The sequence below is a fragment of the Struthio camelus genome, chromosome 20 (genome assembly GCF_040807025.1).
Source record: "Struthio camelus isolate bStrCam1 chromosome 20, bStrCam1.hap1, whole genome shotgun sequence".
NCBI lineage: Eukaryota > Metazoa > Chordata > Aves > Struthioniformes > Struthionidae > Struthio > Struthio camelus.
The window spans coordinates 7,725,473-7,752,001 of NC_090961.1; the positions used below are offsets into that span (position 1 = coordinate 7,725,473).

Consider the following 26,529-nt stretch of genomic DNA (forward strand, 5'->3'; position numbering starts at 1 on the left):
TGGGCAGGCCGCGGTGACGCACGCCGGCTCCGCGCAGGGACCGAGTCCTGGAGGCAGGAGGCAGCCGTAGGCAGGAGAGCTGCGGCGGGGACTAACCCCAGCACGAGTTAATTCTGGACCTGGCAGGCTGGGGAAACTGCCTGGAATTGCTAAGAGACATGACTGATTTTTTTCCCCCTTTTGCTTTCCTCTCCCGGTGAGGCACCCCTGTGTCAGCACAAACTCATCTTCACGGGGCTGGCTGGAGCTATTTCCAGTGCACGGAGAGGCCGGGAAGAGGAGAGCTGGAGATTTCACAAAGGGAGAAGGGGAAGCAGCAAGATGCAGGCAAAGGGAAATGAAGAGATCGAGGACTCGGGCTCAGGGAGGTGGCCCTGCGGAGGGCACTGGCAGCACCCGAGCAGGACTGGCGTGCAGCCTGGCAGCCTCTGCCCGAGCTCAAAATAGAAACCTCCAGCTGGAGCCTTGCTGCTTCATCCCCTTGGAGCTCCAGCCAGGCAGCAGGTTACACCGCCGCCCCGCTCCTCAGACCTGCAGTACCCAGGGAGGTCTCCTGGCAATCAGCAGCGCTCCCGAGAGGATGGGAGATGACAGGAAACGCTGCTGCCTTACAGGGGAAGTTCACAGCATGTGCAAGGATCAAAGCGCCCCCAGCTCTGCCCTCCTGTTGCACCACGGCTGCTGGAGCTACCCCAGCTCGGGTAAAGCCGCCCTCCTCAGCACAGCAGGGCCAGCAAGTCTGCGCGAGGCCGCGTACGCCAGTCACAGCCCTGGCCAGGTTCTCTCTGGCTCCTTCCTGCCCAGCCCCACGCTGGGGTTTTATCGCTTCCTTCCACGGGGCTCCCAGCCATTGCGTTTGGCTCGGTAACCCTGTGATGGGCTCTCGCCTGACTCCACTGCTTTGCTCCCAAGGGATGGTGCCAGTCTCCGCTCCTGCTGCCGGACACAGCAAAGGCAGGGGAGAGGCAGCAGGTAGTTTTGATTCAGCTGCATCTTCACCTCCCCACGGAACCGGTTCTCCCACTGTTGGGCCGCACCAGCAGGATGAGGGCCAAGGAGAACCTGTGGACATTGGCAGGACCTTTCAGAGCAAGGCTGTAGGCGTTGCCAGGGCCATGCGCAGCAGTGCCCCAGTGATGTGCAGGAGAATCCATCCCTGCTTCCCTGCACGCCTACTGCACCTCTGCACTGAACACAGGAGGAGGAGAGACCAAAACCTTGCAGACCTTTACTGAGGGCGATTCCAACTCATTGCAGTGTGAGGGACCTGCCAGGGCTCCACACCTAAGGGGAGAAGCTGCTGCCAGGAGAAGAGACCCCACAGTGAGAAGATGGAGTTCTGCAGTGCCTGTCCGCTCGGCCCCAGCCATGCTGGCGCGCAGAGCCTTGGCGAGGGCAGGAACCAAGCCAGCAGCTGACAGCTGTGGTTGGAACCGCATTCATTAGTGGAGGAGCCAAATGCTTCCTTTGCAGTCCAGGGCACAAGCATCCTCCCCATTCCCTCGGCTGGATGACTGCAGGAGGGGATGCAGGCAGACCTGCCAGAGAACAGCAGAACACGGCACTGTCCTGCATCCTCCGCCAGGCCAGCTTCACAGGGATCCCTCTTCATAAACATAAGCCCACCAGGACCATGGTTAGCCCCTCCAGCAGGCTAAGGGAGAACGCAAGTCTGCCTTTCCCAAGCCCAGAGTCTTCTTTCTGTTCTCTACATCTTGAACCCAATTAAAAACCCAACAAACCACACGTAAACAGTTTTAAAAAACATAAGGAACAAACTACTAGACACAGGAAGAGTAGAGGAGAACAGCTTCCCAGAGGCCGAGCTCCTGACAGGTCAGAGCTAGACTCACACTCTGGTAGCTACAGCTGCTGTGCCCTCACAGTTCCTCCCCACAGCACAGGCCAAAGCCACTGCCGCTACACGTAGCTCCAGCTGAGGAGCAGATCCGTCATAGCTGGAGTTCTGGTCCCTTTCGAAATGGCTCCTCCTGTAGGTCAGAGTTTTGCTTCCCTTTGGTCCGTGAGCTGTAAATTATACCCAGTCACACCTCTCCAGGTAGGAACATTGGAGAGAGAGCAGCCAGCTCAGCACCATTTCTACTGCAGAGGAGAGCTTTGGAGGAGGTGTCCACTTGGTGCTGCAGGCAAAGTCTTTCCCCAGCTAAGATGTTGAAGGGTGGATGCCTTCTCCTCAACTCTCTCAGTTGGGACTTCAGTCTGATTTCTTCACAGGTTTCCTGCTCTTCCACATCACAATCGCTATGAAAATGCCTATCATGCCAAAGAGGATAGATTCAATCAGAAAATTTCCAATTACTGGCACTTTTGAAATACACTGCAGTGAGAAACACAACCTCAGCAAAGAGGGAGAGAAACAACTCCACTGTCCAGAAGCTCGGACAACTGAAGGTACAGATGTGTGCGCACAAACACACATCACCAGAGCCTATGCCACAGTTCCAGTGCTACGCTGAGCTCTTGCTGCAAGAGCCACAGGCAGCATGTCACAAGTGTCATGCAGCAGCTAACCCCCTAGCAACCGTCTTCTCTCTTTCTAATTTAGAAACCTCTAATTAGAACTACAGAGATAACACTCACCTATAAATAGCAGCAGCAGGAGCCCGGCCGCCACAGGGATAATAACGGCATACTCCCTGGGCAAGAAGTACTGATGGATCCCATGGTCGCTGTCGATGAACGGCTGCAGGAAACAGAGGGGCATGAGCAGGTGGGCACAGCACGAGGGCCAGTCACCAGCACCTGCAGCCTCGTGGTTTCAAAAGCAGGATGGAAACATCAGGCTAGAAAAGATGCCTAAAAAAAGGGTGGCTACACCTGCCTGTGGCTACGGCCACTGTGCAACAGCACTGCAGCTGCAGCAAACACGGTAACAAAAGGCAGCCAAGTGCTTCAGCGGTTAGCAGTGCAGGGAGTGCAGAGCGTGAGAGGGGCTGTACACAGCACTGGCACAGGAGCCCCAAAGCTCAGGGTCTCAAGCTGGCTTCCTGCTTGGTGCTGAACACATCAAATCTCTGGACTTTCTAGTGTTTGTAAAAGGGAGCAGATAGCACTTGATTTGTTTCATGGAGATCCTGCCAAGATTCCTTAGCTGAGGAAAGTGGAATACTTTGGACACTAGAGAGCAGTGTAATGATTGCTAGGTAGCAGAGAGTATACCTACCAAGCTCATAAGATTACAAACGATATCAATCCATATTAGACCACAGAGTAAGCAGACTGTAGGGGGGAACCCAAAACTCTCAGAGCTTAGACGGGAAGCTGCTAGGAATCCAGACATCAGCCCAAGGCTGAACCAGACCTCTTGCACCTGGAGATCTCACAGGGAGACATTTCTTTCCAGGATTTCCAGGGAGAATACCACTCATCACCCCAGCTGATTTGTCGGGGAAGTGGACAAACTGTCCGGCTCGCAACCAATTTTCTAGAGCTCCATGTTCCCTAAACTCTTCTCCTTACTGGGCTCCAGATTTAGTAAGTAGAGTCTCTTTTTATACTTCCCCCTGTCACCTCCCACCAGAACCAGGAATCAGAAGACAGCAAAAATGAACATTCATGACAACAATCCTTATCCGACACCTCCAGAATGGCAGGCTTTAGCTCTCGATGACTGTTCAGGTCAGTCTCAACTTTTACACTGGCCAAACCTGTCTGTCTCAGAGCAGCAGGGCAGGTGGCAGAGTCTAAGCTTGATCTTACCCAGACAAGGGCAGGCACACCTAGAAAGAGCAAGGTGTGCACCAGCAAACTACAGGAAGTTCTACACTGACATTTTTCACCAGGAAGCTAGCAAAGCAGAGTTCTTTCAGACACAAGGACACATCGGCACCTAAATAAAGTCTAGGCAAACACAGCAGCCAAGTTACCGAGATTACAATAGGTAGAGCAAGACCCATACCAGTATGATGATCCAGATGGTGTAGTAAACAAAGAGAACAAGGCTGAAGGCTACCAAGCCAAATCCAACCACCTGGTCTGTTGCTGTGGCCTGCAAAGTAAGAGAGAGTCAGAGCAGGATCAGCACGTTGTGGTGTCTGAGCAGGAACAGTTAACGGGCATATGCTATTTATCGTGCTCCAGCTTATAAGAACGTATGGCTGCAGTACTGAAAGAAAAAAAGAACGCAAGGGAAGAAACCTGGGCAGCAAAAATGATTTATCACAAGTGCTTCAGTGAGAACAGCCGTGCCCTCCTGCTCTGGAACGGTCAGGGATTTCGTGTCCTGCCGCTACAGCAGACACACAAGTTGTACACTCCAGCAATTCTGACGAACTGCTTTGAAGTACTAACTCCCAGCCCACACCAACACAACCCTCTGCTGAGCTCCAGCAGGCTTCAGGCTACCTGGTCCGATCACTGCAACAGATAGACGGAAACCCTGGAAAAGCCCAGACAGACTGCCGGGGACTGGGAGGGGTTCAGACTCTCTATCCGTAAGCCTGCAATGCATAAAGCGCCACACTTCGGAAGGCATTGTGCTATTCGGGCTATTTCCTGAGGAACACGCAAAATGAAGAGTCGGAACATTTAACACCATGAAAACCCCAGTACTTGTCAGAGGCAGGTACTCCGGGCCAAATTTCAGTTTGGCCCCTTCTAAATTGCCTCCCTCTTCAGCTCCAGAGTAGTCTTCACACTCAGTGCCTTCTCTGTGCTAAAACAGCGTTAAAGAGGACGAGCCATGACCCAACTCCATTGTGACACCAGCGGGTCAAGTATGGACATGCTGAGGCTCACTGCCTCCAAAGGAGCTCAAAGTGCCATTCATCACAAAGCCAGGTCACCCTGGGCCACTGGGCACTACAGCTACAGGAGCGAGGGAGCTGGGAAGGAACTGGGAAGACTGGCTAATACACCAGGGGGCTGTGCTGCCAGTCGGGGACCACCACAGCCTGGAGAAATGGGCGGAGAAGAACTTTCCGAAGTTCCTCAACAGTCCTTCAACAAAGAAAAGTGCAAAGTCCTGCACCTGGGGAGGAATACCCCCATGCATTAAGAAAGGCTGGGGCCACCTAGCTTGAGAGCAGCCCTGCAGAAAAGGACTTGGGGAGTCCTAGTAGACACAAAAGTTGGACATGAGCCAGCACTATGCCCTTGTGGCCAAGAAGGCCAATGGTAACCTGGGCTGCATCAGGCAGAGCATTGCTGGCAGGTCGAGGGAGGCGATCCTGTCCCTTTACTCAGCCCTGGTGAGGCCACACCTGGAGTGCCGGGTCCCAGGCTGGGCTCCCCAGTACAAGAGAGACATGGAGCTCCTAGAGCGAGTCCAGCGGAGGGTCACAAAGATGACTGAGGGACTGGAGCATCTCTCATATGAGGAGGAGCTGAGAGAGCTGGGACTGTTCAGCCTGCAGAAGAGAAGGCTCGGGGGGACGGGATCTGATCAGTGTGTAAAAATATCTGATAGGAGGGTGTCAAAAGGACAGGGACACACTCTTAGTGGTGCCCAGTGACAGGACGAGAGGCAAGAGGCACCAAGCGGAACACAGGAAACTCACTCTGAGCATGAGGAAAAACTTCTTTACTGCGAGGGTGGCTGAGCGCTGGAACAGGTCGCCCAGAGAGGTTGTGGCATCTCCAGCCCTGGAGATAGTCAAAACTCAATGGGACACAGCCCTGAGCAGCCTGCTCCCGCGGACCCTGCTCCAGCAGGGGTTGGGGCAGCCGATCTCCAGAGGTCCCTGCCCACCCCTACCGCTCCGTGATTCTGGGAGAGATGCAGGGGAAAGGAACCAGCGCTCACAGCTGGCCCCCAACCTCCGCGCTCCTGAGGCCCGAGGAGGTCAAGGGGGAAACGGCGCTTGCAAGGCAAAGCGGAGGGGGCAGCAACTCCGCACTGCCCCACAGCGAGGGGGCAACAACCCCCTCAGCCCCCTGCTGCCCCACAGCGAGGGGGCAACGACCCCCCCACAGCGGGGCAATAACCTCCCCCCACCTCTTCCGCCCCACAGAGGGAAACACCCCCCCAAAGAGGGGCAACAGCCTCCCCCAGACCCCAACGCCCGCACGGAAGGGGCAACAACCCCCGAGATGGCGGGTTCCCCCCGCCCCAGGCCCCTCACGACGGCCCGGGGGCAGCAGACTCCCCCCCGCCCACTCACCATGGCGACGAGCAGCTCCGAGTTCCCTCCCCGCCAGCAGCGCTCTTCCGGGAGCTTTCAGCCAATCAGCGAGCAGCGTTTCAGCCACGCCCGCCCGCCGGGCCTGACGGGAGCAAGCCCGCCGTCACGCTCGCGGCAGACAGCCAATCAGCGGGGAAGGGCTCCGGCCCCCACGGCATTGTGGGAAATGTAGGCGCGCCCCCCACCCTGAGCATCACGGGAAGTGTAGTCCGGGGGGAGGGAGGTGGCCACAGGGCCCTGAGGCTCCTTTAGGCTACTTCTTTATTCCAACATTTTAATTCACCACTTCCTACAGTAACCGCACTTTAATTTTAATATCGACCTAATTTTATTTATTAATAATTTAAATATACATTTTATTGTTCTTACTATTTTTAATTTGATACTTAGCAATTTTTAAAGCGGTGCCCCGCAGCCGGGGGCAGCGGGGCCAGACCGGACCCCCCTCAGCTCGCAGTGCCTGGAGGCGACGGGCAGGGCCGGGGGCCGCTCTGCCCCTCGCCAGGTGGCCGCCGTTTCGGGCTGCGCCGCTGGGTCCCCGTCGCTTCGCTGCAGGGCGGCAGGAGGGCGTTTCGCTCCTCGGCGGGCGGTTGGGGAAGGCGGCGGCGGCCGCCGTGCTCATCCCCCTCCCTTTGCGCGGCCGCAGGCCCAGCTGGGATAGATCTAGCAGGGAGATGTCCAGGACTGTGATCGCAACCAGAGAGGGAGTGAGGGGATTTATGAAAAAATAATTTCCCACAAAACCCTGAACTACTACCATTTTGAGATTTTTTTTTCTTTTTTAACCCTTAAGCAGTGGACTTTGCCAACGACCCCCGGGCTCGTGGTTGCCCAGGGCCATGAGAAAAAAGGGGACACGCAAACAGGAGGAAAACGCATCAGAAAAGCTCTGCTGCTGCCCCCCCCTTACATCTTGCCACAGGGACAAAGCCAAGAAAACCTCTGTCACCGCAGTTTCTGACCCATAAAGCCGACACCCTCGTTGCCAACATTTCTGGTGGCACCAAGTCCGCTCTTCAGCCCAAAGTGAGCTCTTGCCCGTGGCGAGCCCAAGGCCTGCGTTCGCCGGCCATCGATAGCTGTGCAGAAGCCCAGGGAGCCTCCGCAGCCCTGCGGGGCTAGGCAGGACGCGCAGCACCGCACGGGTGCCCAGCCAGACTGGGGAGAATGGAAATGCCGGTGGCAGGAGGCTGAAGGGTCCCATGCAGCACGACTTCGGTGCCATCACCTGGCTGAAGGAAAGGACAGAGGTGTTTCCCAGCACTGCCCTCCCTTTCCTTTCCCAGCAGGTTGATCTGGTTTTGATTTGTACCAACCTCTGCTGTCAGAGTTTTGATGGAAGTGACTCATCTCAAAGCTAACCAGCTGAAAAACAGCTCCAAAACGCGAGTTACTTGCACCCTGCGTCACAGAGCGATTCCTCCATGCACACACTGCAGCTGGAGGAAAGGGAAAAGCGAGAGCAAGTGGCTGAGGGCCAACAGAGATCCTCCAAGCGAGGGGAAGCAGCAGAGGGAAAGGGGGAGACCCCAAACAGGACTGAAAGGCGTGGATGGTTTGGAGCACGCGGCTGAGGTGTTGACTGGGCTGGTGAAACGGCCTCAGCCTCTGCCCAGGCTCAGGAGGTCCCTCCCCAGTCACAGCTCCCCTCCAGCCTTTGCAGCCAGCAGCAGGTCCTGCACCGCAGCAGGACAAGGCCCTTCAAGCACAGCCTCTGCTGGGATGCGGCAGCATTCGGGCACACGAGATGTTGCTGGCAACTCGCCTTCGTGGCGGTTCACCCTCCCCCTGGAGTTCAGGCTGTGCCCTGTTTCCCTCCCCCTTCTCACGCCGACAGGGAAGGCTGGCAGGGATCTCCCTGCCCTCGCAACACAGCTGCCAAGGAAATCCTGGAGGGCAGAAGCCAAATCCTACTCCTGGGCCCTGTGTGCCAGCACTTGACCCTTTTGCTTCCTTAGCACATATTTTTGAAGTCAAAGGACATACACCCCCACCCCCACCCCCACATCCCCCCAAACAAACAAACAAACAACACAACAACAAAAAAGCCCAAGCAGAATCAGTGTGAAGTACCAAAAACCTTTATTTTCCCCCAACCCATAACAACATTCGACATCATACTGATTTCCTCATATATTTGTTATTTCTCTACGTTAGGAACCAGATACAGAAAATACAAACACAATCTGTTGAATCAAAGACGGCACAGCATTCCATTAGAAAAAGAAACAAAACTAGAGGAGCAAGATAAAAATGGTGAAAAATAGTCATTCCCTCCAGCCCAAACTTTCCAAGAATCATCATCATCATCATCAAAATAGAGCAGTGGAAGTAGCTTCTCTTTCTAAACGCACTTCTGCTTTTAAGAAAAAAGTTAGATTTATCTTTAGATTTCAAAGTAAAAAAATGTTAAACTATCTTTCAAGCAATTTTGGAAGTTTGCATAGACCCATTCCCTTTCCAAAAATATCAGTGATCTCTCTATAGAATCTGATATAAATCAAGTGCGCACCTCATCTGAAGATCACCAAGCTCAATAACTTTCAAGAAAATAAAACGATCTCCCCTTCCCCTCCCTCCCCCCCACAAAAATACGGGCTCTACCATTATGTTTGAGGCAAGTTAGGAGGCTCAGCCACACCTCCAGCTCAAAGCTTCATCCAAATTCCTTTTGTTTCCCAGGTTTCCATGCTGGCTCCCTCCCGACGCGTAGGGGCGACCGCGACATGGACGAGATGGGGTTAGGATGGCGGCGGCGGGCTGATGGACGACGCAGCTCGCGGGAGGGAAAGGGGGGGAATTTTGCACAACGAATCCCCGGTGAGGAGGTGGCTATTCGGTACAAACACTTGCTACCAGGCAGTGTTTGCAGTAACTCGTCCCCAGGGACTAGCCCTGTCTACAGGGCTTTAGTCACCAGAGCAGCAACGCGTTGGGCTAGAGAGGAGCTGGGGTGGCAGGGAGCTGGGGAAGGAGGGGCAGAGGACGGATTCGCGGCAGCGAGGAGAGGGGGGAGGCGAGGGCAGGATCGGGGCCCCTCTCCAGGAGGGGCGTTCGCCCGAGGTGCTCTAGCGTACCTGGAGTGAGGTTTCCCAGAGGTTCACAACAAGGCGTGCAGAGTCCAGCTGCACAACCACCAGTTTAAAAAGAAACAGCAACAACAAAATAAATAAAAGTCAACCCCTCCTGTTAAGGTTTGAATGAAATAACGTTTTCTGCGGGTCTCAGCCCAGTTCAGAACCCTCTAAAAACCCGAAAGAAACGTTTAAAAGGACTTAACTTTCTGTACGGGGCAGGGTGATGTGGCAACGAGGGGGAAGAGATTACAACTTTGGCTGTTCCTGACACCTTGGGTCAGGACAGCACGATGGCCCCCTTCTAAAGTGCCAACCATACAATAAGAGATGTAGGAACAACATCCTTTTCCCCCTTTTCTCCATCAACGTTTCCAACGGAAGCCCATCTCCTTCACTGATCCACGACTATCTTTTTTGACATTCACTCATTTTATAATCTTTAAAAAAAAAAAAAAAAGTTAGTAAAAAAAAAAAATTACACTGACTTTCCCAACTCTTCACAGGGGGCTTCCACCAACTAGAGGTCCAGAAACTGGGAGGGCAGAGCCCACACGTTTCACCCGGCCCCGAGACGGGAGCAGAGAGCCAGCTCTGCTCTCCTAGGGTCAGCTGGGAGCGAGCAGCCCTGCTCGCCAGCGGCGGAGACCCAGGGGACGCAGAGTCTTGCCAAAAAGGTCCTTTTACTTGTCTAATTCACCTCTGAATCCCCTGAGAAGGGAAACAACGTACGGAGCAAAGTCCCCCCTCAGCCCCTCAGGAATAAAATATCAATGAAACAATAATGCAGTCAAAAAACACCAGCCTGCTGGGTTTATAAAAAAACTCAATAAACTTCAAGACAAAAAAAAAAAAGAAAACAAGAGAAAAGAAAAAACCCAAAGGAAACTAGCCAGCGGTTCGGGTCTGGAAACTGATTTGCTTCTTAAATGTTCAAAGTCCAACGAGGAACAGATGGCAGCAATGCTACAAGGAAAAAGTGCTCGCGAGCGCACCTTCCCGAGAGAGCAGCGAGTCGGCTGGCCGAGCGGCCCCGGTTCCGCGCCAGCCTCCTGCAGCACCACTAGCTGCACCCGCCGCCGGCCGGGAACTGCTGGGCATCGCTCGCGATGGACGCGCAGCTGGAGCTCAGCGTGCAATCTAGAAATAGAAATAGACTGCTCCTTCCTCTCTCCACAAGTCGGTCTGTTCGGGGTACTCCAGCCCCGGATGTGCTGCGCTAGGCTGAACGACTAGGGCCGCTTTCTTCTTCAAAATGAGGGGTAGGAGAGCTAAAAAGCTACTTACAGACCAGGATCTGTGGAACCAATAATGACGTCGAGACAAGAAAGAGATACCCTAAGAGAGACAGTGATCAGAAACGCAAGCAGTGATGTGCCAAGCTGCTGGAAGAGAAGCCAAAGGCACGTCCAGGTTGGCCACAGCTGTGATAGAGCAAGTTATATGCCTCTACCAGCCTGGGGAAGATGAAGACCAACTTTCGGAACAGCTCAACTGCTTCCCCTCTTGCCTCACTGGAAAGAGATTCCTTCTTCTGTCCCGCAGGGGATTTTATGACGTGCTTAGCAGCAAGTGTCTCAGAGCAGCAGACTCCTGCCAGTTGGAGCTCACAAATTGCTCTGACAGTAACTACCATTGTTTTTCATGGGAAGAAAAGCAAAGCAGCAGAACTGAGCTGGATTTGGCCTCTTTCCTGGGATATTTTTGCCCCTTTCAAGGCCTTTTTTTTTTTTTTTTTTTTGCTGTTGCCACACTGACAGCATGCTGGACCTGATTTCCAGAAGGGCTTCGCTGGCCCCCGGGCAGTGGCAGGTGCTCTGTGCTTGCGAGCAGCCTGCCCCTCGGCTCCCGCTATGGCTATCTCCAGTCAGAGCGGCACACGCTACTGTTTGAGCATGCTGCTGCCCTCACACCGACCTAAACAGAGGGTCAGGTCAGTCCTAGCTTTCTGGCAGAGGCCCAGGGAGAGAGAAAAGCCAACCAGTTCTCCCCCTCCTGCAAACACGCAGCATCCCAAGAACAGCGCACGTCTCACCCAGACCAAGCAGGGAACTCACCAGCCTGCTAGCGAGTGCCAAACCTACCCAGACTGAATGAAGAAATCACCGTTAAATACACCAGCAAGCGTGAAAGAGCTTTTGTTTTAGACAGACTCAAAAGATCCAATAACGCTTCCCTACATTAAACCAAACCAAGGTGTTGTCATACCCCTTCTTGCCCTGATCCAAATTTAATTCCCTTTGGAGAGAAAGGGAGAAGGGGTGAAAAAAAAAAATCATATCCTATATGTGGTCTGTCCAGCTACAAAAACAAACCTACTGACTTGAGTAGAGAAACCATGAAAACAGAGTAAGCAGCTGTATAGCTTTGCCACACTGCCTAGCACCCTCTGCATGCAGCCATCTCCATGCGAGCAGGGCAAGAAAGCAAGGCGCTTTCATTTCTGGTTTCTTATAATCTTCTGCCAAATTCCCTTTTCCAGTAGCTCATCTGCATGCATTCTGGTCACAAAGACCACAATTAACCATTTTTTTCTTTAAAAAAAAAAAAAAAGCCTTTACAGTAACTAGAATTTGAACAACAATGTGATCTGTTACAAGTCTTTCCTTACCGAATGGGACAAGTGTGTGCATGCGTGTGTGCACACACGTGTGTGTGTTAGAGGAGGGCACATTCCTCGCCATGCTTCGGAGCGTGCCACCATTCAAAGTGCATGGCTGCTGAGTGCTACCACAGTACAACAGCAAAGAGGAAAGGGTACTACACAGAAATAGCTTATAGGCTGAAAGTCTCTGTACAGGAAGAGCTGCAAGCACAGCCTGCTGACAGCCCATGGCTGGAGTCTGCATAGATCCTCATTTGCAGTTCAGCTGCCAGGAGAATCTAGAAGTGGGAGCTGAAAGACTGAAGTCTCTGCCACGCACTGCAAGGAAAAGAGACAGCTAAAGTGTCAGACAACTGCAGAAATCAAACGAAAGAAGAGCAATCGAAAGATCAACCAGAAAACAGTTTGAAGCCTTATCAGAAAAGTTCACTTGCCACAGAGCAGGTAAGAACAGCTGCTGTGGTTAAACATGGCAGAAAACATCTATTCTACCTTTGAAGGCAAAGACGGAGACTTCATCTTGCCCTCGTCAGAGCTTCTCCCCAGCCCTGAAAGGAGCCAGCTCAGGCATAGATCCCTGCAGATAGGGCAGGCAAGGTCAACCAACACCAATTCCCTTACTGGCCCAGACCAAGAGAGACAAGTTAATCATCATCACAAGAGACCACTACAGTCAACTGCATCCTGCTCTGGCCCAGGAGAGGGTTATCAGATAACAAGATTCTTTTCATGGTCCAAGAAAGGCAGTTCCCTTCCTGAGCCAAAAAGAGAGGCTTTGTATTCCAAGCCTCACCGGTGACTATTTGCTGAGTCAGTCCAGGGAACATGGATTATGCTCCTGGCACAGCAAGTACAAGCCTCCTCCAGGTAAAATCTGGAACCTCTAAAGTGCTCATAGATGAACCCTGCCCTTCCATGCCCAGCAGTGGAAGGGAGTAATGCAGTTAGTGGTATAACAAGCACTAGCATTTAACCATTTATCAGCTCCCATATGGAGTGCAGTAGCTTTTGGAAATGCACTTTTGGGAGATATTTCCTATGAGAAGAGGATGTTTGGGGATTTGAGGGGTAGGAAGGTGAAGTGCACACCATAGCATACTTTGCTCAGTAAAACTGTTGCCTGGGAAGGTGATGTTCCCTTGCAGAGTCAGTGGAATAAAGCATCCTGCAAGTAGCTATCATCATCATGTCACCAAAAAGGCAGCGCTCAGTTTGGTTAGAATGATTCCCTCCTCCCCCAGTGGTTTCAAGAGTTCACAGTGGTATAACCCAATGGTTTGGGGAGACAGAAGCTGAGAAGTCCCCTGTTGTGAATGAACGTGTGGCGTGAGGGACTGCAAAAGAGCAAAATCCTCTAGGAGTAAGGACAGCCCCAACAGACACCTTGAATCTCATCAGGAACACGGGGAGAGCAGGCACTGGAAGAACTGGGAAGTGGAGGAAGGTAATGTCAACACAAGGAAAGTGCATGATTTGGAGTGGTCTCGGAGTAGTTCTGCAGTGCAAACCTATGGGGAGGGGTGTGGAGAAATCCCTTCTGGAATGCTGCATGAAGAGAGGTAAAGATTGGCATCCATGTGGCAGCGGACTGGGTAGGGGGTCCGTTTCCAGCAGCTCTACCCTGTTCTTCACATTTAGTGGGTTTCAATCACCACTGGCTCGTAAACTCCAGAGGAGACCCTGAGGAGGTAGAAGGGAAGAAGACAAGAAAGCCAAATTGTTTTCCTCAGTCGCCTTATAGCAAACAAGTTCTTTTTCAGAGCTCTCCACTCAGAAACATCCCCCTCTAACCCCCCACAAAATCCTGAAAATAACCAGTCAGCCTGGCAAGAAGTCAATCCACATAACACAAAACAGACAGCTACGTGGCAAGTAACACTAGAGCATTTGAAAGAGCTGGGTGTAGCACATGAATCCTTCTAAAGGAGAGAGGAAAGGGGCTGAGGGGAAAAGAGCCAGTGCTCCTGGGCTCAGCTCCCAGCTTTGCCACTGAAATTGGGAAATCTTTGCATTTGCTTACCATGTTGCTTTCTTACCTCAAAAGGTGCTATAAAGCTTAACAAAGGCAACTAGCCAAGACACTGCACTAAAAGCTGTTGTGGCAAGACAAAGTTTTATTGGTCTGATCAAGTTTTGTCAGAAGTCTTTCAAAAGAGAACCAGCCCTTGATGGACACGGAGGGGGGAAGCGAGAAGGGACGATAAACCAGGCTGTTGCGTTTTTGTTGCAGTCCAGCAGGAGGCAAAGCGTCCCGCCTTCAGTTGGGCACAGGAGCAAACAGGGACAAACCTCTACCATTTTGTCCTCCTCCTCCTTTCTTCTGTTCTCAGATCTAACAGCTAAGATTGAATTATCCCTCTGGGCTTCTGAGAACTGCAGGCATACTCCAGTGCGGCTGTAGTCTGTCACCAGAGGGATCCAAGGATGTTGAAGTAGGAATAAAGGCACCATGACATTTAGAAATCTCTCCTATAGCAAAGGTAAAAGTTTCCTGGGTACAAAGAGCTAACCAATATTCTCTGCAGCCTCGTTGTCCGCCAACCTTTCAGGAAACCTACCTGTTTCCCAGCTGAATGCCGCTCAATGTAGTTGTTCCATCTCTGCTCACAAACAGTCTCAGGTTGCTGTCTGCAGATAGAAGAGAAAGGAATATCAAAATCTAGAACTACTGATGACCACCAGGCATGCCCTCCTGCCAGCTGCATTACACAATGTTCAGCAAGGGAGTAAGTCCACCTCTGCGAACGCATGGGCGCACTCAGTGGTGTTCCCACTGTAACGGTGCCCCTGGGAACTCCTCCTCTTGTTTTAAAAAGGATCCTCCTATATAAATCAACCACAACATTAAGCTTTGGAAGAGTAAACACAAGAGAAATGAATTCAATCATATTCCTACAGCTGCTTCTTTTAAGACAATTTCATTGATTTAACTTCTTGGTCAGTTTAAACACATCTAGACAGATGATGTGGGGCTGCATCTGCAGGGTCAGCACTGGAGAAGAAATCCAGCCTGTTCTGCTGATAAAAAGTGGCTAAATTCAGTCTAGTTTTAACCCACACTGAGTGGGGTGTAAACCCCTGTATTAGAAAGAGGGTTGTCATATGCAATGATTTAAGGTTACTAAGAGTGAATTATAGAAGCACTAACAGCAAGGGTTTAAAACCTATCTAAAACTACAACTAGACAAAAAAAAAAAAGATTAATTGATTTCTAGCCTAAACTGGAGGATTAAAACAAAAGACAGTCATATTATTACTTTTAATTCTCTCAGTAGATGCCGTGCCTGCAAGGGACAAAACCCCTTCTTATGCTCTTTCAGAAAAGCCTGATCACAAGCATGTTGCGAGCCATCTTCCTTCCCTTCTTTTTGCCCAGACGTGTGCTGTTTCCCCTTCAGTTGGGCTCTCCTACTTTAAATACTTTTGGGCTGATACTGCCCAAAGGCCACCACAGCAGTGCAGAGAACTGATGCAACTCATTTCCACTGCCCTGAAGAATCATTATCCCCTTCCCCGCCATCCTGTATACTTAAGCCAGTGTTCCACCTCAGCTGCAGTTTGAAGAACAGCCGCAAGTGCTGTTTACAAATGGATATGCAGCTTTCAAATCCACAGTTTATTGACTGCAGAAGCATCTAGCAAGCACTGAAAGCCAGTTACTGTCAAAAGGGGAGGGAGCATCTGGCAGATCAGATCTGGATGTAAAAGCTTAGCAGTTTTACTCCTCCCCTTTGAGACTCATCCCCTCACCTTCAGTATTGCTGACATCTGTGAAGTCCTGACTCTGCATTATTTTCTCCACTATATCATCAGCATCGATCCTGGTGTCATCCACTCTGGTTGGGTGACTCTCCACTGAATCCTTTTTCCTCCTGGGGAGAGGAAGTAAAGGGAAAAGCTGAGCAAATTTTCAAGACAAACTCCAGGATGATCTCCCGCTTCCCTTGACAATAGCCTCCTTTCCAATAATTTCCTCAAATTTACTACTGCTTGAGGACAAGAGTCTTTGTACTTTCAATCTTGCCTTCCCAGAGAAGGGGCTTTGCTCTAGTTACGTACCGGGAGGGTCTATCCAGCAGAAGGGCTGGTCTGGGGGGCCGAGGTGGCTTCTCTAGTTTGTGATCCCGCTCTCCCTCGGGACACTCCACTGTCATACTGAGCCCTCCAGATGCACTGCTGCTGGTGGAGGTATTCCGGCGATGGGTCAAGTCAGACATACTGGAAGAACGGGAGTGCTCCGTGCTGTAACCTGCAGATACAGAACGATTACAAAACAGATCTGCTCCCCCTGCCAGCGGCACAGTTAACAGGCTGGCCAGCTTCAGACCAGCGCTGCTGCTCCCATAGTCTTGGGTTTATACATAGATCTAGGAACTCCTACGTAGTCACAAAACCAGAAACTCAGAAGTCAGATTACAGAGCCGAGTGAGAGACATGGCTGCAGATCACTCTCCGAAGAGATTGTTGCAGAAGAATAAAAAGGATGAGACCGATGATGATAAACCCTCACGGATCAATGATTACCAGAGATTTTGGACTGCTGGCTGGCGTAGCTAGAGTTTCGCGAGTGCCCCGAGTGGAAGACTTCCTCTGGACTGGACAGATTCTGATCTGGTTCTTCCGGGACACCTGCCAAGAAACAACAGGCCACTTCAGTTACACCGTAACCAAGTCAGGCACATCGCCCCCACCTCAGAACGGAGGCCTATCTTAGGACACTAGATTAAGAAAAGGGCAAGCCTGTTGACAGAGCTCTGCTGTACAGGCTAGCACAGAGCTTAGAAACAGCTGTGGTGAGTATGGAAGACAGCAACAAGCTTCTCTGTCAAGCTTAGCACTAATTCTAGCATCCATTTACAAGCCCTAGGAAGGATCTAGAAAGATAGGTATTACCTCAAGCTATCCGTAATTAAAAGCATTAAGCCAAGAATAAGAAAACAAAGAAAGGCCCCTGGCAGTAAAGTATTACATCTTCCATTTGGGTGCTTCGCCTGTTGTTACATTTCCCCTTCTATCACTCGTGAGAGACCGCACGCCATTTAAATCGCATCCGAATTTGGTACAGAAACCTCAGCATTACCTCTGCTCCTTGCCATCGCCCTAGCCTGTGCTCTCTTTCAGAAAGTTTATCCAAGACTGCACAAGTGTAACGCGTTAGCTAGGTTTTTAAGACCACTTGCACACTGTGCTAAGTCACAGAGGTGAAGTGACTAGAGTGTTATTTTGGTGCAGTGTGTATCTATCTGCTTGCACGTCTGGACTGTGCTGGGGGAAAAAAAGCTATGGGAAAATACAGTGCCCTTGAAAACAGGCTCATACAGAAGCCAAAGAACTCTGCATCAGCAGCTGGAACAAGGCCATTAGCTCTCAGACCAACCACTAAAACCTGCAGAGGAACTTTTCTAGAAGATAAGCCTGAGCAACAGAATAGCTGAGTGGAGAACAATATTAACTGTCACTAGATACAAAAGAAAGCAGGAATGAGTGCAATACATGAATTATTAAATCTTCAGCAGCAAGAATAAATTGCTTTTATCTCCAGTAACAGAAGTACTCATGCTGCAAAGATTCATGCTTCCTCTCCACAATTACATTTAATAGATGGCTTTGTTTTTCCTTAATTTTGTTAATGATTAAAGGGGTGAGGAGGGGAGTGGGAAAACATGGAAAATTAAAGAATTTCTGTGTTTGCAGCTGCTGCGGAAAAACAAACCAGAGTCCAGGCACAGCGAAGCATCGCGTGAACCTTCTGGATGGGCAATCATACCCGAGCTGAGAATGGTAGGTCTTGGCTTGGTCTGACGGAGAGAGCCAATAGTGGCTGAACTGCTGTTGCTGCTTGTGGTTCCCTCACCCTTACAGGTCAGCTGCAGGGTGGAGTCCTGTCCGGGTATGGTGATGGATTTAGCAGTGGAAGGAGGCCTGTAATCAAAAGTGGAGAACATCACAGACTGCTAGGCAGGAAGTGGGAATCACCCAACCACAGTGGCCCTTCCCATCGGGGGATATAAAGAGGGTCTCCCTGCAATCCCGCCGGCACCCTGCCCTCCGTGAGGCAGGAGGGAAGCTGGCAGGGTCCTGCAACTAGCAACAGGGCAAGACGTTTGCTGTTGCTTTCCTACGTGCAAGGTTTGGATCTTTCCTACCTCATTCCTATCTCTGGACAACAGAGTTAGCATTTTATGAACTTTGATTAAGAGGAAAAGCAAGTCTCCCAAGATAAATGAAGGCAAAAAGGGACCTCCAATCATTTATACAAGACCACAGGCTCTCAGCCTCTTACACTGCAGAATCCTCAAGAAAAATCCAGAGCTGCCCTTCCCCAGCGCATGTTCCAGTGGCCACACAAAGAGGAACCAATTTGCTTTTGTCTAGCTCTAAAGTCCCAGCGCCCTTTCATTACACCTTTCTGACTTAGATCAAAAAAAAGCCTTTTATCCCAGCAAGCCCAACATACCCATAAGAGTACTTTTACAATGATCAAATAACCTTTCCATTTTTCAGTTGAAGATTAAACCCCCTTTCAGTGAGACTAAAGTATTTTTCCAGCTGTCAAAATTATTTTTTTCCTGGTTATTCTGCGTGCTCTCAACATCCCTTTGTAAATGCTGACTCCAGGACAGAACTACAAGTGCCTGCAACTCCCTCCCTTCCTCCAGAAGGGTTTTTGGGTAGAAGCCATGGCTTGTGCAGCGTGGCAAAGTTAATATTCCTGTTGGAACCCTAACTTTCCTGCAGCCTGCAGTCCAAACTGTAACTAAGTGATTGTACTATGCTTTCTAAGTGAGGAGTGAGAAAGCAAAACTTTTATTTGTCTCACTTGGAGCTCTGAGGTGAATGAAGGAAGATGCTACGTTAGAGGATCTTTCAGCATTTTGGGAGAAAGAATACAGTACTAAAAACATTTCATACGGGCAGCAAAACTGCTGTAAAGGCTTCAGGAAGCCCACAGCATGCCTTCCCCAGGGAAAAAAGCTCCCTAATCATGTTATCAGTGATTTACACGCACCCGGGTACTTTAGGGGCTTTGCTTCACAGGTTAATAAGGCACTTACAGTCTTGAGCAAACTGCTCCAGCAGCAGCTGCCAGAGAAGCCTGTGTGTGTCAGGTCAGGCAGACAGGCTGCTCTCCCCTCCTATACGATACCCATGAGGAGAAGGGGTATTAGAGCGCTGCAGAAAGTAAGTGCTCAGGGAGCACAATCCAGACTGATTTTCTGGCACAGTTTAATTCCTGCCTAATGCTCTAATGCGTGTCATTTCTCAGAAGCTCTACTGATCAAGGGCTACTCCACGTGCAAAGCTTCAACATTTAGGCGCTTGCACACCATCAACGTATAAAGAAAAAACGGGGATGATTACAAGAAAATAATGAGGTTTGACTTTCAGATTGACCCTACTTATATTAAATTGATGTTTATAGTCAATGCCATATAATTTTCAGGCATTTCAAACGTGGAGCTTTCTTTCACAGTGAAAGTGCAACAGGTATTTATTATTTATTGTCAGACATCCTAGTAACCTAGATTTAAAACATCTGTTACTGTTACCAACTTACGGTTTAAGATATTCAAACCTTTCTTATTAAACTTCCTTCTGAAGCAGAAATTTTTCAGAATTAGATGACACTGCCTTTAGGCTTTGAAAGTCTCAAAGTGCTGCAGCACTATGGAAAGTCATTCACAAAATACATTGAATAAGAATTAAATAGCATTTTGTAACAAGAATGCAAGTTAATTTATGCACTTTGAACTAGCTCCTAAAATCAGACCTTTTAGTACAGAACATCGCCGCTACAAGAGATGACCTCAAGTTAAAGTTTTCCTCCTTTACACCGCTGGGAATCAATGCAAAATATTTATATTTGTACATGACAATCCTGCTGTATATAGTCACACAGTTTATAGCACACTATGGCAGACTGGCTTGCATTGCAAAATCTGGCTATTTCATACTGCAGTAGAGAGGTACGTTTTGTGAGTATATTTGTTAGCTGATTCCCTAACAATTCCTAAACCCCTTCACAGCTTAACTGCATTCATTCTTTTTTATAGTGATGCTTTAAAATAAAGTTACATGATTGCAGTTTCGCTACTGATTAATATAAATTATGAGCCTAGGACCCTACAGAAAAGGAGAATTAAAACATTTTGGTGTTGCAGTATTTTTTCTGCCGTTTTGATTCAGCATCTTTATCTTGTATGATATTATTACACAAATGCTGAAATGTATCTGCTTCTAAAACTTTTTCTTACCTGACCTTTCCCTTCTCCAAGGTCACTGAAGTTTTGTCATCAACCAGTTTGAGAACTATGAGAGTTTCTGCCACTCGTTTAAAACACTGGGGTTTGTTATCAATGTCCATTAGTTTCCAAACCCTGACCCAAGCATGACTGTTTCTTTCCCAGTCCTTTGGTAGAATCCAAGGGATTGGGAAATCAGATTTAAGGTCAAAAAGGAGGTAGGAAAAATACTTTTTCTTCACCTCATATAGCAGTAGTTAAAACTGATACGCAATTTAGTAGATCCTTGCAGGTCACCCCTCACATCTACCACCTGTAGATGTTATCACCGATTCTGACATTCGGGGTCAGGACTCCCCTCCCCCCCCCCCCCCCCCCCCCAGCCCCAATCCAACCCTGTAGCAGGTATTTCCTTTTTATAGCTAGGTAAACCAGAGCAGAGAACACGAACAAACCAATTGCACAGTCTGGCTACGCTATTCTGGCTGATTCAACAATCTAACCAGTTTCAAGCCTTCCCCGGTACTTCCGAATCCCAGGGACATCTTTTCCCACTTCCCAGCAATTAGTCTCCAACAAAGAACTGCAAGGAACCAGGTTTCCCTGTCTCCCCAGAACGGGATGAGCATCCGGAAACTCACGTTTTGAAGCAGGGGTCCCCCGAGAGCAGGGACATCCCGATCGTGACCTAGAGAGAGGGGACAAGGCAGGTCATTAGCCACGCTGCAGTGGGCTCGTCACTTCACCATGGCCAGGAGATCAAGGTCTAGGTGGAGAGGTTAGGAATACCTAGTTCCCCTCCAAAGGGAATACGCTTTGGGGGTTTAGCAAGATATTTCCCCTCCCTGCCCCAAGCACTGGCATCACTAACGTTGCAGCAGCTCAGTGGGACACCGCCCTGGCAACCCTAACAATGCACTTGAGATCTTTTTTTCTGTTTGCGCTTTCTTTGACGAAAGAGCGTTATTGAGGGTCCTCACTCGGCATGTGCCAAGATATCAGAGCAACTCTGATAATGGGAAACTTCCCAAATTAGACTAGCAGCATACAAGCAAACTCTTTGGTGACTAAGTTGTCCCATCTTTGTACACAACAGGATTTTCTTTCAGGCCCAGCAATGTATTCTGGCAACAATCTTTCCAAGTTCAACAGCAGGATTCCCGCTGTGGCAGTACCGACTGCTGTACCTTTAGGATGGAGTTGTCCTGTCGGGTGTTCTTAGTATCATATCCTTCCAGTAAGCAGCAACGGACAGTGGATCCGGAGCCCGCAAATTCTGCCAGATTTAGATCAGCAAAGCCCAGCTGTAGCCAAGAAAACAATGGGGTGAGGAGGGGAAAAAAAAAAAAAAAAAAATCACTCAGTAGAGAAACAGAGTGTGTCAGACAGACCAAAGGAAGACAGTGCGTCTGTGAGGCCAGGCAGAAGCATGAGCCAGTACAGGCTGCCACACGGTTGCGGTTACAAGGACCCCTTACGCTTGAGGATGGGAAAGGCCACGCTTAATCCCGAGTCAGGTGAACATTCAGAAGCCTGCAGGAAGCCCTGTGCGGAGGAAGGAAATGCAGCTGTAGCTCTGGCCAGGACAGCGTTAACCAGCCTGCAGCCGTTGCATAACCAAGGACATGGAAGGCACTAGGTCAATGATGTGGAAAAAACAGAATCACATACACAAACATAAGGCACGCTTTGTATTGGGCCACCCCAGAATGCACCGGAGCGCGCAAACCAGGAGACGAAAGGATATTGCTACAGCTGACAGTGACGTTGTCCCGAGAAGCAAAACGGAGACTTTCAGGACAGCAAGTTGGAAGACAGTCCAGGTGTGGCGATCCAGTCGTAAGACTCCAGGGCCACGCAGCAGCGCACGGCGTTGCCCTGTTATCCCACAGGGCAGCTGTTCGGCTGGGGTACTCCTGTAGCAGGGTTTCCTCAACACCTCAAGGATTTAACGAGCAAGCGGTACGTTTGAGAGGCAGAAGGGAAGAGAAATATTTGGAGAGATTTAGCTGCGGGCTTCTTCTCTAACAAGTCAAAGGAACCAGGTACATGAAAATGCAAGACAAAATGAGTAGGGAAGAAGAGAGAAAGCTGAAGATGACAGGCAAATCCAAAGAGGGTATTGGTGCCTCAGCAGTAAAGAGGAGCACAATGAAGAGCAGTTTTGTTTTTCAGATTCCTTTTCTCAAAGGAGAAGTTCCAGCTTCTTTCACTCAGAGCTGTAGTGAGAAAAGTCAATTGTCTCATCTAATCGGATCAGAAAGAGATTCTGTACCCTGTATTTTACCAAAAAGTCCGGAAAAAGCACAGAAAGCTTGCATTGCTTCTACAGACAGGTCAGCTTCCACGAAAACACCGAGAGCGCATAAGGAGGAAAGAGCTCAGAGCTAGCTGTTGCATTGTGCATGACGGTACATTTATTTTGCCCTGGTGTGATACCCGGAGGATACAACTGAACTGTGAGCCTCAGTCAGGAGCACAGTCCTAGGGAAATGTGGTGCTCTGTCAACTGCGCGAGCTAACAAGAATTACAACACAAACCACAGGCCCATGTATGAACTCTGGCTCCCATTGTTCCAAATCCAAAGTCTAAACCATAGCCAGGACGTGCCTGCACTAGATAAATGATTCGGGGGAAGATAGCAGCAAGATTAAGATACCTGCTCCCGCAGTCTCATTCTCGGAAGGGAACTATTGCTGATAGCAAGTTTTAAAAAAAGTAGAAAAATGGGGGAGGAAGGAACATTTCTTCAACAGAAAAAGGAAGGGGGGAACAAACCACCCCCCCCCCCAACTTCATTCCCCCTCTTTTCTCCCTGCTTCAGAATTCCTTCAACTCAAGTGTGTTCCAGTCTTTGCTACAGATGTTCCACAATCTCATAGTAACTCTTCTAGCCATGGACCACATTGCTTGGTGAATATTCACTGACGGAGGAAAAATAGTGATGTTTTTCTTAACCTATCAAAAGACAAACAAGACGGGAGGAAGCCACAGAGGGAGCTGCAATGCTTAGCCCTCGACTTCAATGTGACAGAGTTGGAGAACAGAAGGGACACGACATAACCACACCAGCAGAGCAACATGGCATAGGAGTGGCCCAGATCCAGCTGCTGCTTCCTCCGCCAAAGCACTAACACACTCCAAGGTCCCCTCTGTAAGGGGAGGGTGATCAGAAGACAGTGTGGGAGAACGCTGCAATGACCTATACGGCATGCTGAGGTCAGAAGCTTTTTTCAGGAAGCAGACTCCCAGTAGATGGAGGAAGGATCCCTTAACAAAAGGATGTTTTCAGATGTAACCTTTCAGAATAGTTTCCTCAGTTTTCCAGCCAGCTGATGGTGTTTTCTTCCGGCTCAGGGAAAGAGTTTCTGCTTTATCAGTTCTTCCTGTTGGCTCCCGCTGTATAACCCCTGACACTGAAGTGACATTAACGTCAAACCAAAAGGTGAGTAAGTCTATGGAAATTTAACTTCCAGATAGGGTCACCTTGAGCACAAACAGCTAAATCACTCTTGGTCCTTGCTAGAGGAGGGATCAGAGAGGCCATTCACAATTTTCATTTTCCTCTACATCTGCTACCATAATCAGAGGTGATTTCAATTGAATGAATACAGCTTAAGAAGGTGAGGACTCATTGTCTAGGAATGGGAAGACAGATCCATGTTAAAGCTACTCCTGCGTGAACACACAATACCAGCTTCTGCTAGAAACATTAGAAATGCCAAGTAACTCGGTTCTGCCATGAGGACCTGCCTGGAAATGAATTTGGGCAAGCCTGGTCCAGATGCCAAGACTGCAATACATAATCACCCCCTCTGGTACGACATCCCTGGTCTCTGAGCCGCTGAAATACCCAGGTGCTCTTCTGTTGAATTTTAGGAGAACTTACCTGTCTGGAAGGAGTTGCAGAAAGACACCGAACGACTATCACATCCAAGTGAGCTATCCCACCTCTTCACAGGAGGCCAAGCAAAATGCTAGCTCAAGAGAAGACAAGTACTTGAGCTTTGGCCTCCAAGTCTGGGTTGAAGCAACTAGATTTTTTTTTTTTTTTTTTTTTAAAATGCTACTAAACTCAACTGGAGACGGAGTAAAAGGGAAGTAGGCTAGAGCACTGCCTGAATAAGAGCTCAGGTTAACTCCACAGTGAAGCTGTGCCTTCAGGCTTCTTTTAATTCTACATTTCTAAATACGGTGGGAAGTTTCAGGATAGACACTAAAGGAGGAATGGGTTGATGCATTTACTCTGTCTCACAGGCACATCTCTTCTTCCAGCTATGCTGCTCTCTCACTGGGCTGGCAGCTCTGCAGAATGGAGGAATGACCCCCGCCCAGTGTGAATTTAATGAAAGAGAAACTAATGGCCCCAGAGACCCATGTCCTAATTAGCCACAGAAAAAGAACAGTGTGGGTAGCAACACCGCCCTCAACCCAGACAGCACAACAGTATGTAGGAGGGAGCGCAGGTCACCCCTCAAAGCCCGTTACATCCATGGCGTCAGGAAGGATATCGATTAGAAGAAATTCTTACAAGGCTGTGCATGACCTGAACATCTGTTTATTAGAAACCAGTATCAGCAACTCCTTTTCAAACAAACATGGTTTCAGGCTCTGCACAAGCTCAGCTTCTATGCCAACATTGTCTCTTGTTCCAGCACGGAGAAGAGACGGTGGCAGCCAGCTCATTGTCTCTCCCATGGCGGAACAAGAAAATGGGAGAAGAAAGCATAAGCATCCCTGCCAATCAATCTGTTTTTGCCTCGAGGTCCCCTCTGCTTTGGGACCAGAAATTGTTTCTGCAGCAAGTTTCTGCCCGTGCTCACAATGCAGCGAGGTACCTACCACAGCTGGTTACTGTGTTCCAGAGAACAGAACTGGAGTCAGTACTTCTTTATTAGCTGAGGGTGGCCAGAAGCCAGAGAGTTCACATCTGACTCAGAACTTCCCCAAAGTCTGAGGACACGCAGATCATCTTCCCAACCCCCTGCTCAAATTCACATCCAGTGCAATCTGGATCCTGTCCCAGCAAGTCAATATTTTTGGGAAATCACTTAACTCAAGCCTAAATTGAAAACTCTTTCTCCAGGCTGTTTCACACAGCAATCATGCTGCTTTTTGACCATTCAACCACTGGTTTTTAACAGATGTAAAGCACTGACAGAACACAAGACAGATCAGCACTCTGCTACTTTTGCCCTTTCTTTACTCTTACCTTGGAGTAGGTTTTTCCGCCCTTCAACTCCTATAATGGGAGACAAAACAAACAGGAAAAGCAGCTATTACATGTGCTGGGGAAATGGAGGGAAAGTCATTAATCAGTACTGGAATTTGCTCTCGGGATTTCACAAACCTCTGTTTCTCAAGGGTACCACCACCCGGGTCCCTCCCAGCCGCCATCAAATATCTTTGCTGGGGAAGAGAGGCTCCAAGCACTCCTTTCAGTTTACACCCTAGCCCAAACAATCCTTCCTTCCTACCACTGCTTACGCAATTTTTGCCACCGAAAAGGCAACTAGGAACTAATGCCAATACACATATCACCAGGTGGTACTGCCTGCCAGAAGCAGAAGCTAGACGCTCACCTTACGGACAGACACTCGGCAGATGCAGGGGTCCAGGAGTCCTGTGGCTGGGTTGGCACTAATTTTACACACGAAGGTGAATTTCTTCTTCCAGCGGACACAGTTTTCCTGAACTTCTTCTCTATGGGAATTCAAGAAAACACAGCCTTCGAAAAAGGTACAAAGTCAAATCAATCCTAACTATTCAGTAAATATATAATTTGTTTTTATGGCTGGCAACCTGGTCTGCAAAGATCCTTCTACAACATAACTCGGTCCACACCACCCACAACTGCGCTACACAGAGCGTTAGGGCAGCGGCATGCAATTTCACTAGCCAACGCAGATAAAAATTCCATCTAGGTTACAGGCTAGACTAATCATCTCAACAACATTTACCTTTAAAGCTCTCACAAGCTCTTCCACTTTTCCTGCTGAACCAGTTTAGCTCAATTCATTGTCCGACACGGACAGAGCCAAACTCCATTAGTGAACTGGGCTGAAAGTTCTCGAGCTTAACTTCCTGCGACAACGTGCCAGTTTTGTACGGCCTTTTGTACAGCAAACATGCTATCTGTCCTGGACTGCTTGTCCTTTCTAGGCAGTCATCGCGCTTCTTACGCTGGGAGCAAGCCAATGAGAACAGCCAGCTCCAAGGAGGGGAAAAAACGCACGTGGAAACGCTCTTGGGCACAAGCGGACGAGGACCATGCCAAGTGAAGACCGTGCTTCAAATCATGCAAGTGTTTCAGATTGTGACTGCAAAAGAAACTGTTCCAGGCAGAGACAAGGTGATTTTCCTTACCCGGTCCCTTACTAGTCTACCCTGCTCACCTCAGTGAGCCAAAAAGGGCATGAAACAAGCGTAGTTTGAAACAGCAAAGAAAAAGAGTGAGGCTTCC

The 26,529-nt window shown here is 49.5% G+C and overlaps 2 protein-coding genes across 9 annotated transcripts in view; both read right to left on the reverse strand.

Moving 5' to 3' along the window:
- Nucleotides 1-1,215: 1,215 nt before the first annotated feature.
- Nucleotides 1,216-6,237, reverse strand: DPM2 (dolichyl-phosphate mannosyltransferase subunit 2, regulatory). 2 transcript variants are annotated; one of them, XM_068914819.1, is made up of 4 exons: nt 6,123-6,237; nt 3,920-4,009; nt 2,602-2,704; nt 1,216-2,274 (listed from the first exon to the last, which is right to left on the reverse strand). In XM_068914819.1, the coding sequence occupies exons 1-4, from the start codon at nt 6,123-6,125 to the stop codon at nt 2,216-2,218; spliced, it is 255 nt and encodes an 84-aa protein (XP_068770920.1). In that variant the 5' UTR covers nt 6,126-6,237; the 3' UTR covers nt 1,216-2,215. The 2 variants fall into 2 exon arrangements, with proteins under 2 accessions (XP_068770920.1, XP_068770918.1); XM_068914817.1 differs by lacking the exon at nt 6,123-6,237 and adding an exon at nt 5,520-6,120.
- A 1,971-nt stretch (nt 6,238-8,208) lies between these two features.
- The window catches only part of EEIG1 (estrogen-induced osteoclastogenesis regulator 1), a 40,130-nt gene continuing 21,809 nt past the window's right edge, over nt 8,209-26,529 (reverse strand). For 5 of the 7 annotated variants that reach the window (XM_068914548.1, XM_068914549.1, XM_068914550.1 and 2 more), the window contains exons 3-12: nt 25,649-25,769; nt 25,279-25,308; nt 21,253-21,369; nt 20,707-20,753; nt 17,590-17,744; nt 16,347-16,451; nt 15,882-16,071; nt 15,573-15,694; nt 14,381-14,450; nt 8,209-13,502 (exon numbers count right to left, since the gene is read on the reverse strand). In XM_068914548.1, coding sequence (XP_068770649.1) covers nt 13,457-13,502; nt 14,381-14,450; nt 15,573-15,694; nt 15,882-16,071; nt 16,347-16,451; nt 17,590-17,744; nt 20,707-20,753; nt 21,253-21,369; nt 25,279-25,308; nt 25,649-25,769 — 1,003 coding nt within the window. In that variant the 3' untranslated portion in view covers nt 8,209-13,456. The other 2 variants (XM_068914554.1, XM_068914555.1) reach the window with 1 other exon arrangement.